This window comes from Acinonyx jubatus, chromosome D4, assembly GCF_027475565.1.
Source record: "Acinonyx jubatus isolate Ajub_Pintada_27869175 chromosome D4, VMU_Ajub_asm_v1.0, whole genome shotgun sequence".
NCBI classification, from domain to species: Eukaryota; Metazoa; Chordata; class Mammalia; order Carnivora; family Felidae; genus Acinonyx; species Acinonyx jubatus.
In genome coordinates, this window is record NC_069391.1 from 81,752,150 (window position 1) to 81,767,682 (window position 15,533).

Below are 15,533 nucleotides of genomic sequence, written 5' to 3' on the forward strand. Positions count from 1 at the left end.
TAATATTAAAAAAAATCCCACATAAATTACTTAGGAATATAGTTAACAAAAAATAGGTACAAAATCTTGGAAGAAAATAATTTACTGAGGAGCATAAAAGACAAACATATAGACGCTGAACTCTTGGAAGGCAAGACTTAACACTTAAAGATGCTACTTCTCTCTAAATTCATTAATAAATTTAAACCAATTTCAACAACAATCACAATAGCAATCTTTTTAAAAGCCATAATCTTATAATTCCAAAGCTTAATTGGAGGAATCCATGTAAACACCTCATCAGGAAACTTTTGAAAATTAAGAATTCTTTGGGAAGTCTTGCATTATGAATATTATAGTGAAAACAAAGTATTGCCAGCATAAAATTTAAAAATGAGAGTGAAGACAAAAGCCTTTAGGGAAATATTAAAAAATTTGACTTCGTAAAAGCTTGAGTTAAAAAAAAAATAAGCAAAATTAAAAGACTCATTTAGAACCAGAAAAACACTTTCAAGAAAAATGCAAGCCCTTGATACGTAAGTACCTCTTATAAATAAAATGTGTAACTCCCAAAGGATTAAAATTATTCGGAAAAAAAAAAATAGTCACACTTACCAGTGATAAAAATGAATGAAAATTAAAAGGGAAATTAAGGCATTTTCATCTAGCTTGCTGGCAAAGTTTTTTAAAATGAATAGCACGCAGCGTTAGTGACAACCAGGGAAAATACGTGCTTTCCCAAATCAGCTGGACAGTGTAAATTGAGATCGATTTTTGAAAGGCAATTCGAGAAATAATGCTACAACGTCCAGACACCGTATAACATGATTCTGAGAGGTCACAGGCCAATCCCACGTGTTTAGGGCGACAGCTGGGTACCTAACATGTGTACATGCCCAGGTTTATCTACCGACAGACATTCTGGGGCTAAAAATGGGGGCCTGCTCTTTCCAGGCTACTGGGTGCCCAATTATCTCCAGTGCAGGTGACCCTGGGACGGGTGAGTTTGGGTCTATAAGCAGGAAGGATGCGGATGATTATACTCGTTTCCTATTCAATAGTAGATTGCCAGTTTAAATTCTTCCTTCATGAGGATGGAAAACTATGGGTGAAGGGCTGTGGCCCATTCACCCAGATTCAGCCACATTCTGCCTTGTGCACCAAGGATTCTGAGGGTCAAGGTGCTTCTCCTCCTCTGTGCAGCTACCTGGCATCTTGAGCAAGACACCCTTTTCCTTGGATCAATCAAGGGCTTTATGTAGCTCCTACTACTCCTATGTAACTTCTTCCCACCCAAGGGTAAATTCCCCTGAAGCAATTCAGGACTTCCACAATCCAGGAAAAAAACAAAAAACAAAACAAATTAAAAAATTAGCAATATGCATGTCAATCGAAATATCCAATATGCCTAAAAACACAAACTTGCTTAAAAGTAAATGTACGAATAAGAAGTGTGGAGATCAGCATCCAAGCAGGTCAACTTGGGGGCGCGTGGGTGGCTCAGTCAGTTAAGCGTCCGACTCTTGGTTTTGGCTCTCAGGTCACCATCTCATGGTTTGCGGGTTCAAGTCCTGCAATGGGCTATGTGCTGACAGCATGGAGCCTGCTTAGGATTCTTTCTCTCCCGCTCCCTCTGCCCCTCCCCTCCTCACTCCTCTCTCTCTCTCTCTCTCTCTCTCTCGCTCTCTCTCGCTCTCTCAAAAAAAAAAAAAATGCAGATCAACTTGGCATACCTCCAATTCCCAAAGGAAAGGGAGACTTAATGTTTTTATTACAATGAATACTTCCTTGAAAAATAAGATTTTTCTGACCTAACAGAATCTCAGAGACTTTAGCCTTTGATTTTGCTCACAAATGGAACTTCTCCGCTTCAAAATCTCTTCTGTGTTTACAATTTTTAAATACTCCTAATTTACAATATCATAGATATATCCAAATTTAACATCCCATTGAACATCAGGGGAGGGAATGGTGGAACAGATTTGTCTCCAAGTTTATAATAAGTAAGTTAAAAATTTTAAAAAAAGGGGCGCCTGGGTGGCTCAGTCAGTTAAGCATCCAAGTTGTGATGTCGGTGCAGGTCATGATCTCATGGTTTGTGAGATCGAGCCCCACGTCAGACTCTGTGCCGACAGCACAGGGCCTGCGTGGGATTCTGTCTCTCCCCCTTTCCCTGACCCTCTTCCTCTTCCCCTCTCTCTCTCTCTCTCTCTCTTTCTCTCTCAAGAATAAACAAAATGAAAGAAGCCAAAACAAAATAAAATAAAGTATAAAAAAAATCTTGGAGGAATACTGTGTCGTTTGTGCTGCTTGGTTCTTCCGGGCTTTTCTTTAAAACACACGCAACACGCCCTGTCTACCCCCATCTTCCACATCCTGCTGTCTTCAATGACACACGCTCACCGCATTCTGTTGTACTCTACATCCTTGGAGAGAATAACATTTGGTTCCCCCCAGAATTCCACTGGTCTGGGAAGAGCAGCTAGAACAGGTAAAGGCAGAGAAAGAGGAAGAGAAGGGACTCTTGAAGCCTAAATCAGTTTCCTAAAACTAAATCAGATGGGGAAGATGGTAAAGCTATAATACAATACAAAATACATTCCATTTTATTTAATGAAATGGAAAGCAAAGAAAACAGTTTTCCTTTTGGGACATAGGACACTCCCTTTTTTTTAAGGCGACTTCAATGAACAAAAGTGAGGTTTCCTTTGCCACAGAATCCCACTGCTCTTTCAAAACAACTGTCACCTCAGTATTCCACAGCAGGGACGGCCATCAATACAGAACAGGGTCCCAAGCTGTTTGGAATTCCCAATTCGAGCAGTGTCACAGCACGGAGAAGGTGAAGAACAACCTGTTCTTTCGCTCCGTGTTGAGTTCTACCTGGTTGGCCAAGTCCTTGCTCTTGCGGGGCTTAAGCTCCACTGGGGGTGACTAAGGATCCAGCAACAATAGTACCAGTTTAATATCTGCATAGCCAACTTCTATCTTCCGAGAGCCTTCTCATCCCTCATCAGATTTACCGGTCACACCACAGCGTGGTGTTGCTATGCTACAACTTTAAGTGTCCCACATGAAGCTGAGCTCATAAATGGTTGAGCCAGCCTGGCACCCCGGCCAGACTCCCTCTCAGCCCAGGGGTGGTGAGGGATAAAGGAACAGCATGGCAGCCAGGGCTCCCATCACCCCCTGCCTTTGGGTCCTCACTGCAGCTTTAACATCTATACACCGCCACTATTTTGTGAGGGTCGTAGTGGCTTCTGGAAAGTGCCAGGCTATGGCTCCCTTTCATTCCCTTTGAAATAGCAGCTCTAAAACATCACGGGGTCCTGTGTCTTTCACGTTACAAAGAAAAGGATGTTCACTATGGCTGCCATGCTGGAGAAATGGACGGCCAACCACCGTCAAATCCTGCTTCTCCCTGGCAGTCACCAGCATCTACCTAGGGGCAGCCTCTAAGTGGGGCAACATCTAGAAAGAAAAGAACCTTTCGACGATGGAGTTAAGAGACTGCCTTTTAAAATTTCATTGCTGAAGCTCTTCCATGAGTGGCTGATCATAAGCGGTCTACAGATTATAGACAAGGGGACTTACGGATGCCAAAAACTTAACAGCCAACTTTCAGAGAGCCATGCACTTGACCCAAGACACAGATAATCACTATCATCTCTGAAACACAAAAAGCCCAAAGAAGTGAACTGAGCTCTTTCAAAGTATTCTTTCTCCCATTCGAATAACCAAAGTATAAATTCCACCCCCCCCCGACCTTTACCTTTCTACCCTCCAACATAGCTCACCTGTAACTGCAGATCCAGAACTGTAGGCTCAAGAACATCTCTCTCTGCAAAGTCTATGACAATTTTAGAATTAAGAAAAAAAAAGTGATACATCTCTTGAATGTTGTGGGCCAGGCACTGTATGGGACCCTACGGATGTCAAGATGATTGGGCCAGGCCCCTGCTCTCTAGCTGCTCAAGGTGAGCATTTGGCAGGCTATCACTGCAAACAATTATTACAAAACAAAAGTCATCCATGATACAACAGAGGTTAAGGGCAGGGTGCTGAGGGAGGCCTGGGAAGGAGTAATGAACAGTCAGCGCCTAGAAGCATGGGGAAGGGCAATGGAGGAACTACTTCTGGAATGATGGTGGTTCTAGAATGATCAGCCCGAATAGAAAGGAGCCGGGATCCACATACTTAGCGCGGCTGGAGTTAGGCGTGAACTGAACAGCAGGAGATGGGACAAGACAAGCCCACTGGGGACAGACTGTAAAGGACTCGTATGTTGTGCTTCAGAGTGTAGATTTTCTCTGTATGTAACGGAAGGCCCACGGGAGACTGTAAGGGAATGAGTTGGCCAGCTGTGTTTATTTTGGGACTATAACTCCATGAAGAAGGGCCTTAAGAGGTAGTATTCCAAATGTGAATGCTTGCCAGTCCTGGGGCCTCTCCTCCATCTATCTCACCAATTCCTATGGATCCATGGCTCAACAACGAGAAGTGGAACCTCGGACCTCTCCCCTGAGCTCCAGATCCACATTTCAGAGTGTCCACCAAATTCGCCCCTTCACTGGCTCAAAATATCTCCAAACTAACATGTCCAAACTGGAAGACTAGATCTTCCTTCCCAAGCCTTTCCTCATACCACTCAAGACCACATTGGTCTTGGTCAATGACCACGACATCCACCCAGGTGCTTGAGTTAGAACCCGGGGTTCACCAAACATTCCTATCATGCCCTCGCAACCCCCCCCCCCCCCCCACATAGGCAACCATGGCCGGTCTGGCCTGGTATACATCTTTACTTAGGCCACCACCTATCTTTAATTTAGGATTTCTCAATTTAGCACTCGGCACTCGGGGCCAGACGGACCTGGGGACTATTCTGTGCATCACTGAATGTGTAACTGCGACCCTGGGCTCTAATCCACTGCATGCTGGTAGCACCCCTCTCGCGTCCCCAGCTGTGACAGCAAGGTCGTATGTCCCCCGGGACACAATAGGGGCCTCAAGTTCAGAGCCACTGCTCTCATCCCATCTTGCCTCTGCTTCCTTGTTCAGTACGCTCCATCACAACAGCCTCTCCTTCGGTTTCTGGAATCCGCGAAGCTCCTTCCTGCTTCTAGGACTTGGCAAATGGTGTTCTCTCTGTCAAGAACATTCTTGCTTCCACTCTCCTGTTGGCTGGCTCCTTCTCACACTTGTGATCCCAGCCCCCAGCTCACCTCCCCTAAATGCTTTATCCCCTAAATACTTTATCGAAAGAGGCCCCCCACTAAATACTTTATCTAAAAAGTAGCACCCCTGCCCTTGGTGATTTTCTTCATGGCATTTTTAAAAATTGAAGTGCAATTGACATATAACCTTGTATTAGTTTTAGAGGTACAACATAATGATTTGATATCTGTACATATTGCAAAGTGACCACAATATGTCTGGTTACCACCCGTCACCATACAGAGCTAGGAAACTTTTCTCCTGATGCAGACTTTCAGGATCTGCCGTTAGCAACTTTCAAATATGCAATACGATATTATAGTCAACACCGTAATCTGTATGTTATACATGCAATACGATAATATAGTCCTAATCACCGTTCCATACATTACATGGCTGAGATTTATAACTGGAAGTTTGTACTTCTGGATACTGATCACCCATCGTGGCCACCTCCTACGCCTCCCCCCTCCGGCCAATCTATTCTCTGTATCTATGAGTTGTTTTACTTGTTCGTTTTTAGAGGATTCCATGTGTAAGTGAAATCCTACATTACTTGTTTTTCTCTTATTTAACTTAGTATGATGCCCTCAAGGTCCATCCATGTTGTCACAAATGGCAAGATTTCATTCTTTTTTTATGGATGAGAATTCCAGTGTGTGTGTGTGTGTGTGTGTGTGTGTGTGTATCACACCTATCCATTCATCTACCAACGCACATTTAAGTCGTTTCCATATCGTGGCGATTGTAAATACCGCTGCAAGGAACATGGGGGTACATTTATCTTTACGAGTACGTGTTTTTGTTTTCTTCAAATAGCCGTAAGGTAGATCGTACGGCAGTTCTATTTTTCCATTTTTGAAGAACCTCCACATAGTCTGCCACAGTGGCTGCACCAATGCACATTCCCACCAACAGTGCGTGAGTAACGCCTTTTAACAACTCCCGTTATTTCCTCTCTTTTTTAAGAACAGCCATTCTGACAGATGCGAGTTGTGGATTTGATTTGCATTTTCCAGACGACTGCTGGTGCTAATAAGCATCTTTTCATGTGTTTGGCCATCTTAGGTCTTCTCTCGGAAAACGTCTATTCAGATCTTCTGCCTGCTTGGCCATCACATCGTTTGGTTTTTCTGTTACGGAGTTGTTTGGGTTCTTTATATATTTTGAATATTAAACCCTTTATTGGATATTATCATTGGCAAATATCTTCTCCCAGTCAGTAGATAGCCTTTTCAGGTTGCGGATGGTCTCCTTCACCGTGCAGAAGCTTTCTAGTTTGATGCAGTTCCATTTGCGTATTTTTGCTTCTGTTGCCCTTGCCTTCGGAGTTAGGTTCAAAAAAGCATCACCGAGACCAACGTCAAAAAGCTTACTGATGTTCTCTTCTAGGAGTTTTATGGCTTGAGGTCTTTCAATTCATTTTAACGTTTATTTTTGAGACAGACAGAGACGGAGGGGTAGACAGCGAGGGAGACCCAGAATCCGAAGCAGGCTCCAGGCTGTGAGCTATCAGCACAGAGCCCGAGGTGGGGCTCAAACCCACGAACCGTGAGATCATGACCTGAGCCAAAGTCAGATGCTTAACCGCCTGGGCCACCCAGGCACCCTGAAATTCATTTTAATTTTTGCGTATGGTGTAAGAAAGGGGTCCAGTTTCATTCTTTGGCACCCAAGTGTCCAAGTTTCCTGGCACCGGTGACTGAAGAGGCTACCCTCTCCCCACTGTATATTCTTGCCTCCTTTGTCACAAATTAATTTACCATATACGTGTGGGTTTATTTCGGAGCACTTTAAAAGTTAGTAATTGCTTTATTCTGTTTACTTCGTCCGGTTTGTCTCTACCATGACAATGAAAGCATTATTAGTGAAGGGAAGAGCTCCGTCTAGGCTTCTGTCCTACCCCCAAGGCCTAGCACAGTGCCAAGCTAAATAAATATTTGTCAACTGAATACATGAATGAATGCTTGGACGTACAAGCAAATGTGTGTCTTATATTCCAGGCACCGACCATGTCCTTAAAAAAATGACAAAGTCACAGTATGAAAAAGTAGCCCAGGAGAATTAGAATGTCACCTGGACAGCCTGTATGTCAGCCGTGTGCTCAATAACGAAACGCTCCCTGATCCATCATGCAGAGTGGGCAGCAGCAGATTTGGCTGCATAAAAAGCACTCCCGTAAAAGTAAGAGTGGGTGATCTTCACCGAGGAAAAAAACCCCACAGTTAGATTCTATGAACAGTTCAACATTTTCCTTGTAACTCAATCCAACTTGTGTCTCTGGATGTCAGGATGTACATACAAACTGGGGGGTTAGGCAAAAAAGATAAAGATTAAATTTACATCCCCAGAGACCACAACCGTCGTCTTCTTGTTCTCTCCTTAATGATGCGCTGTCTCAGGGAAGGCTTCTGTGCTGAGGGCTGGAATGCCTCATCTTCCTCCTGTGTTATGATAAAAGCTACAGACACAGGATCCGCAGACAGCGAACTTGCCAGAAAACACAGGTGTACCATCTGGGGAAATGTGACTCTCACGCAGGAAAATAACTTTCAAAGTATTCACCCTCCAACCCAATGCTTTATCAGATCTTTTTTGCTATTGAGCAAGTCGTTAGTGAGTTATTACCCCTCCTGTGACTTTCTATGGCACAGCTAGGTTTGAAACGTGTTCCTCTCCTAATATGACAGGTCAAAATATATCACCCCCTCCAGGTGGATCTCATACTTCACTGTCAATTTTTAGTTCGGTGCTCAAGAATGATTTTTGAAATTAGCACTTTGTCATTTTATTTCCAGTGTTTCACCCAGTACCCGGAGATGAGATTGTTTTTCATTTCAAAATTAATATGTACCTTCTAGAAAAAGTTATTTTGCGGCTACAGCTCAGATTCTGTATTCAGAGGAGAAACATACAAGCACAGCTGGCTTTGGAACCACTGAATCCGGGAAAACACTTTTCAGAATGATTCGCTACTATTGTGCTCCCAATCCAAAGGGGGCTAGTTTTACCTGTACCCCCTGGCTTCTATTCTTCTAGCGGATAAATGAGAACTTTCCATTTAATGTCATAGGAACCATAAGGTTCAGATAATATTGCAGCGGTTTGGGTCTGACACACCCGAGAGAGAGACAGTTGGGGTTAAAATCCCAGCCTCATTCTGCCACTTATGTGGGTGCCCTGGGGTGGGCAACTTATCTTCAGTTTTTCATCCATAGGGTAGCAAAATGGTTGTGATGAGACTACATGAGTTAATAATTCTGAAGTGCTTAGAAAGATGTGTGGCATATGCTAAACACTGGATAAATGTTGCTCTTATTATTGACATAGCTTTTTTAAAGTTAATTTATTTTGAGAGAGACATAGAGAGAGAGGGAAAATAGCAAGCAGGTTCTGCCCTATCAGCACACAGCCCGACACGAGGCTCGATGTGATGAATCGTGAGATCAGGACCTGAGCCGAAATCAAGAGTTGGACGTTTAACCAACTGAGCCGCCCAGGCCCCCCCTATTATTAACACAGCTTTTAAAATTGCTTCTAATTAATAATAACATGCTTTAGTTTGCCACAGTAATAGGTTTCTGGTTAAATAAACTCAATCGAATTTGATAAGTAAGATTCTTCCAGCAACCAATGATTCTAACTCCCTAAGACCGCAAAACTATGAATAAGCACATGGCATTTATCCTGTTAGTATCTGTAAGTAGAGAGAAGACTAGAACCTCTCCTATGTTACTGGCCTTCTTTTCTGGATTTCCAGAAAAAAGAACTCTAGAATTTTTCATTTCTCTGTGCTTAAACAACATTTATTATTATTATTATTATTATTATTATTATTATTATTATTATTTTAATGTTTATTTTTGAGAGAGAGAGAGAAACAGACAGACAGACAGAGGGCGAGCATGAGAGGGGCAGAGAGAAAGGGAGACAAAGAATCTGAAGCAGACTCCAGGCTCTGAGCTGTCAGCACAGAGCCCGACACAGGGCCAGAACTCATGAACTGTGAGATCATGACCTGACCCGAAGACGAATGTTTAACTGACTGAGCCACCCAGGCGCCGCCTTAAGCAACTTCTAAGAGACACCTTTCAAAATCACCGTGAACTATCTATCCAGGCAAGGGAAATAGAGTGGTAGTGCTAAGAGTGGACAAGCCAGGGATGCCTGTGTCCCTTAATCTCAGGGTTGTAAGGTCAAGCCCCACGTGGGTGTAAAGATAACTCAAAATCTTTGGGAAAAAAAAATGGACAAGCCATAGGCCTTGGGACAAGAGGCATGCTGGCCAGATCAGAACCCTGCTGGCCAACCTGTGCAGGGAGGCATGCAGATCACCGGAGTATATTACAAAGCCATTTAATTTGAAAGCAAAAGCTAAATTGTGCTTGGAGAGCAGGGGCTCCTGTTCAGATGGCCCAGCAGGCCGCAGAAGCACTGAAAACCCCAGCCTCCCCACCTGCCATTAACACCACACTCAACAATGGAGTGCTTCCTGTCGCCCCCGAAGAAAGCTGTATGGCATGTTTTAGGGTGTTTTGGAGACACCAAGACAACGTTTACTGGCATCAGGGACCAAAACCAGATGGAAATTCCATAGTTAATCAGAATGCAGAAGTGAAGCAAACCTGGGTGGCTTACCACGTGGACGCTCTTTCCAATGCCAAGGCCAAAGGAGGTCCCTTAGAAATGAACAGTCCAAGGAAACACCGTGATCGGAGGGTTGGCTTCTCCACCTATTGGAAGCCACCTATTGACTTTGCTGAATCACCTGCCATGTCTTGCCCGGAAGTCATAAAGGCAGATTGGTCATCACGTGCTTTAGGACTTAGTTTGGAAAAACACGGAAGCACAGGTGATACTATCCGGAAGCAGAAGGTTTGGAGGGAGGATCTGCCCAGCAGGGTGGACGGTAATGGTCTATGCTTCTACATCTAATGGGATTACCGAAAAATTTCCCTTCTCTGAATGACGTAGCTCATCTGGTCGCTGCTCAATTAAAAGAAAAAGGGCAGGGGCGCCTGGGTGGCTCAGTTGGTTTCCGCTCAGGTCATGATCTCATAGTTTGTGAGATCGAGCCCTGAGTTGGGCTCTGTGCTGTGAGCAGAGCCTGCTTGGGATTCTGTGTTTCCCTCTCTCTCTCTCTCCCTGCCCATCCCCCGCTGGCTCGCTCACTCACACACACTCTCTCTTAACATAAGTACACTTTAAAAGTATATTAAAAGAAATAAAAATAAATAAATGATAAAAACCCATAATGGCAGCCCCCCATCAGGAGCACGTCTTTCTCTTATTCTGAAGCCACGGCTACATGGAAGGCCACGAGGTCCTGCTCCGGCCCTCACTGTGTGCTTCTCCCATGCCCAGGCCAGACTGGAGCCAGCAGCAGGATGCTAAGTGACCAGTCGCCAGGGCCAGCACTGCGGGAGGCAGCCACGCACAACAGAACGCATCTGACTGGAAATCAGAGGCCGAGAGATGTTGCTTTTGCTAATAAAGACAGTGATGCCACTCACTGGTATTCCCAGGCTGTGTTTGATGCTCACCCTACAATGAGGCTGTCAGGGTAGGTACTGGTGACATTTCCTCAAGGAGCAAAATTAAGATTCACATCAATTAGGGAAAATGCCTCAGGTTACACAACTATTATCCAGAAGAGTGAGACGCCTATCCACCCTCTTTTAAAAGGAGAGTTTGGTTTGGGCCAAGTTTCTCAGCCTCGCTGCTACGAACACTGCAATAATTCTGTGTTGTGGGCACTGTCCTGTGCATTACAGGACACGGTATCGCCAGGCTCTACCTCCTAGATGCCAGGAGCACCAGCCCTCCACTTGTGACGATCAAAAACGTCTCCCGACATCACCAAATGTTCCCTGGGGGGCAAAGTGGTGCTGGTTGAAAACCGCTGGGTTAGGGTGTTTTGGATTAAGGTGCCTAGAAATAACACTTGGAATGCTGAAGGATCACTCTTCCTAGAGACCAATGTGGTTGCTATCCGTGAGAAATGCTGCTCAACGCACAGAAAAAGAGGTCTCCGCTAAGCTACAGAGGGTAGTGCAATCAGAGGACAAAGCAAGTATCTTGTTTTCTGGAAGCGATGGCTTTCTAGAATCTGAAGGAGAAAAAGAACAGTCAGGGCATGGAACACATATCAGCCCCCACTGCCACGTTAAAACGTCACTGATTCAATTCTCGAGTAGGTGAAATATTCACACGGTTCAAAATTAAACATACATACAGGTTTATACAGACAAGTTTTCCCTAACTCAAGACTCCCACCACCTGGTTCTCCCCGGAGACAGCCAAGGTTACCAGGGCCTGTGTATGTTCCCAGAGATATTTTATAAAAGAGTTCGTATTTCAATAAATGCTTCCTCTTTGATCAAAGTCTCTCGGAGTCATTACCTTGCTTAGTCATGACCTTAGGTTTAAAAAGTCATAAAAGCCATCTTTCCTTATAATGTGGTAAAGGGCTAGCATTATTCCCTCTTACCTCATCACTGCCTACCTCCACTGATAGGGAAACCGGGAGAGACACTGCAATTAAATGACAACTAAGGCCTTTAAAAAAAAAAAAAAGAACAGAACAAAACAAAACTGAAAGAACTAGGGTTCTTGGGTCAAGAACACTGGGTCCTAGTCTGCCGTTCCGTGTGCCGGTCATGGTGAAAATCAGGTGGACAGTTCTACGCTTGGGTTGTTGGTGTCGAAGGTAGGCAACCTCTACGCCCAGGGCAGCCTCCAACAGGCATCAGAACCCGGATCTTGGGGAAGCGGGGAGGGGGGATGCTATTGTGGGGAGGCCCAGGATGGAAGGAGAAGTAAAAGAGGGAGGGGCAAGAGGTGTGGAATGATGTTGGGAGGAGCCTGGAGAGAGGAAGCAATGAAAATGGCGGCAGTAACAATTGCCTGCGTCAGTCCAAGCCCAGGTGACTGGGAAACACTGATCGATTCCCAGGAACAAGTCACAGAACTGGGACGTTACGTGGCCAGAGATCTTAATCTCTGGGAGATTAAATCTCAGCGAGATCCTGACAAAGAACTGCTAGGTGACCTGGATGCACTCTGACATCTCTTTGTTCTGGACGGGTGGGGGAGGGGTGGGCAATTTCTTCCATGTATAAAATACTGAGAAAACTCTTATCTCCCGCATCAGTATTTTACTTGAGTTTAAAACAATCTCAAGTGAACGGATGTCCTGCCTTCTGCTTCCTTCTAAGTTTCTCACCTTATTAAAAAAAAAAAAACAAAAAACTCTTCCTCACATTACTATCAGTAGTAGAAAATTTCTAGTAGTTACTCTGAAACGTTTCAGGTCAGCCTCAGTTGAGATTTGTCGTCATTCGTCTCCAAACCACGTCATGGTACCTCACTGTCTGCGACTCAGCTGTCCGACCTGGTAGCTGTTGGCCACAAGTACTTATTTAAATCGAAATTTAACTAAAATTAAAAATTCATCCCTTGGACAAACTGGACACAAATTCAAATCCTCATCACCCAGATGCAGCCTGTCGCTACTGTATTAGTGCAGATTACAGGGCGTTTCAATCACTGAAGAAAGTTCTAGTGCACGGTGCTGGCCTAGAACACAAAATCCAAACTCAAACTAGCTTTCAAGGTTACCTGTCATTTAGAGCCAGTCCTTACCCCCTAAATCGCCTGCGCTTTCCCTAAACACTGACACTTGGCTTTGTCCAGCCTGGGCTATTCGATCCCTCCCACAAATCACGTTCAGCCCTGATTCTGTGCCTGTGCTCATCAGATTCCCCCCATCAGTGAAACAAACGAGTAGGTAAATCAATTCACAGTCACCTAAGGAGTGGCATTTTTCCATCGTGACAGAAAGCAATGAGGCATCTACAAAATTTTTATCCCAGCAAAATGCACTGCTAACGAACAAGTTAAAGGAAAGGACTTTTCTCTAGAAGACTGTAATGAGCTTAGGCCTCACCAGTATTTGCTAGATTATGTGAAAGGCCACTTGCCTTGGCACTTAATACCAACTTGGGTCATTACTTAATTTTTCCATGTGCATCTATGTCTTTTTTTCCCCTTTAATAAACTGTATGGTGGGTGTCTAAGTGGCTCAGTTGGTTGGGCTCAGGGCACAGTCTCGTGGTTTATGAGTTCGAGGCGGGGCTCAGAGGCTGACAGCTCAGAGCCTGGAGCCTGTTTCTGATTCTGTGGCTCCCTCCCCTCAGCTCCTCCGCTGCTCACACTCTGTCTCTCTCTCAAAATAAATAAAGATTTAAAAAAATTAAAAAAAAAATACAGAAGACACGTGTCTCCTCTTTACCACTCCCCCCCGCCCCCCTGGTTAGTTCACTCCCCTGTTACCTGCTTAGCTGCCGTAGGCTTTTGTGTTTAAAATTCTTTTGGAGTTCCATAAATGAACTGAGAAGGGAAATACTACACTCTGTAAAAAAAAGCCAGGCAGCCTTTAACGCTTGTCTTATGGGCCACATGTTCGTGTTAAGCAGGGAAAGTCAAAATTCTTGTTGCAGCCTTTAGCTGAAGATATTCGCCTCACCCACTGATTTTAGCTATTCTTCTTGGGTTGTCAAGAACTGACAATGGATCAGGGAAATGGTCACCAGAACGAACAGAAGAGCCCAGCTTAACTAGTCATGTGCAAATACTCAAGACTCGAGACTATAACATTGTTCCATGGACACCAAGGGTTCCCTAAAAACATGTGGAAATCCCATTCCTCATGATGCTGAGTGCTACTGACAGCTGCCCAGTAAATCTGGGGCTTGATACAGGAAGCCTAAGCCTCCTTGATGACTCTAACCCACAGTGATTTCTCCTCCTTTGAACCCTTTATTATTAACTACTGGGTTCTAAAGGAGAGAACTCCTGTCTTGTCCCTCCCACTCAACTGTAAGATCCTTATAAACTCCTTTGATATCCTTCCCATGCCTCACACAGGTCAGGGGGTTCTTAACCTGGACTGTCTTTAGTCAGAGGCCAAAACCCAACGAATTATCAAAACTCGTTATTAAAAAGGTGCATACCTCATGGGCAGGCCCGCAGGACTGGGAAAGAACTCTTTCAAGCATTTGTAAAAGGGCCAATACTTAATGAAATGCATGGTGGCCTTGATGACATTCGTGTGGTCTGTTAGTTACCTATTCAAGCTGTTTTGTCATTTGCACATTTGCCAAGCACGAATTCCATGTCTTCATTAAGGTCATGCGCAAAAAAGTATTAAGCTACCCAGGGTCAACGCGTGCACAGGCTTGGAGACACAAAAGAACAGGAAACAAAACTGCCATCCGATGGGAACATTAGTCCAACCAGGTACGAGCCCAGTCACCATGACGTTCACTCCATTCTTCTCCGGCTGGTCTGAAAGGATGCCACCAGAATATTCCTGGTGCCCTCAAATCAAGATTCATTCAACTTGAGAGTTCTTTCTTGTCTGTGACTAATTTAATGACTCTCTCAGAATAAGAAATGTAGTCAACTTGGCATAAACTATATCTTCATGAACCTCTGCAGGTTTGTACAAGACACGTGTTTCCTCTCTAACTGTACAGAAACCACATGTTGACTAATCCGTGCTCAAATTATGCCGAGGAGCCGTCTCACATCTGGTTTCCAGAAGGTACTTTTTCCTCACTTTTGAAAAGAGGGATGGTATCTTCTCGTCTCCTGCCCTGTCCCGCTTTTTCAGAGCTCACACCCAGAGGTTTCCCTACGTGAGCCTCAAGCTCTTTCATTCGGGGGAACGGTCCATCTGGGCCTAGAGACAAACACATTTCCAATAGCTAAGGAGACCCCAGCCACCTCTGGGGACGCTGCAATTAACACCTCCAGTGTGACGATGTCTTTGCTCCATGGAGAAGACTTTAATGGAGTAGTTCAGCTGAGCCATCCCCTGCTAGTGAAGCGATACTTTCTCTGAGTAGTCCCTCCTTCCTCCTGTGCACGTCAACACCGAATTACTGAGGACTGAAGACTCAGGAACTATGCTTTTCGGTGTTTTTCTCAGAGAAGCTAAACACCTCTCCCTCCACTGCTCATCTTTGTCTGAAAATCAGAGACCATTCGAAGCATCCAGTTGCCGCCACGCACAAGAAAAAAAAAAAACTCTGTCCTGTTAATAATCCTCCAGGATTAAATAATCTTCTCTTATTTACTGGAATTCTTTGCGATCTTAATATCTGACTTTCGGTTCTTAAGACCTTACCAACGCTGCTGAGTCAAATATGCTATCAGAGACGTCACTGCCTCTGGCCAGATTCGCATGTTTGAGATGACATAACATGACACTTCCTGGTTCCAGAAACATTACCCTACTCTGCCCCCACCACGTCGTCACTTTGGACAGAAAC

General features: G+C 44.5%; 1 protein-coding gene across 5 annotated transcripts in view; it reads right to left on the reverse strand.

Annotated features, from left to right (window-relative positions):
• PIP5K1B (phosphatidylinositol-4-phosphate 5-kinase type 1 beta) overlaps positions 1 to 15,533 on the reverse strand; it is a 311,282-nt gene that overhangs the window by 170,001 nt on the left and 125,748 nt on the right. The window contains exon 1 of one of the 5 annotated variants that reach the window (XM_053205297.1): positions 3,777 to 4,102. The exons of 3 other annotated variants lie outside the window; for them this stretch is intronic. In XM_053205297.1, coding sequence (XP_053061272.1) covers positions 3,777 to 3,869 — 93 coding nt within the window. In that variant the 5' untranslated portion in view covers positions 3,870 to 4,102. Of the gene's footprint in view, positions 1 to 3,776; positions 4,103 to 15,533 lie in introns of those variants that run through there. One more of the 5 variants, XM_053205300.1, reaches the window with a different exon arrangement.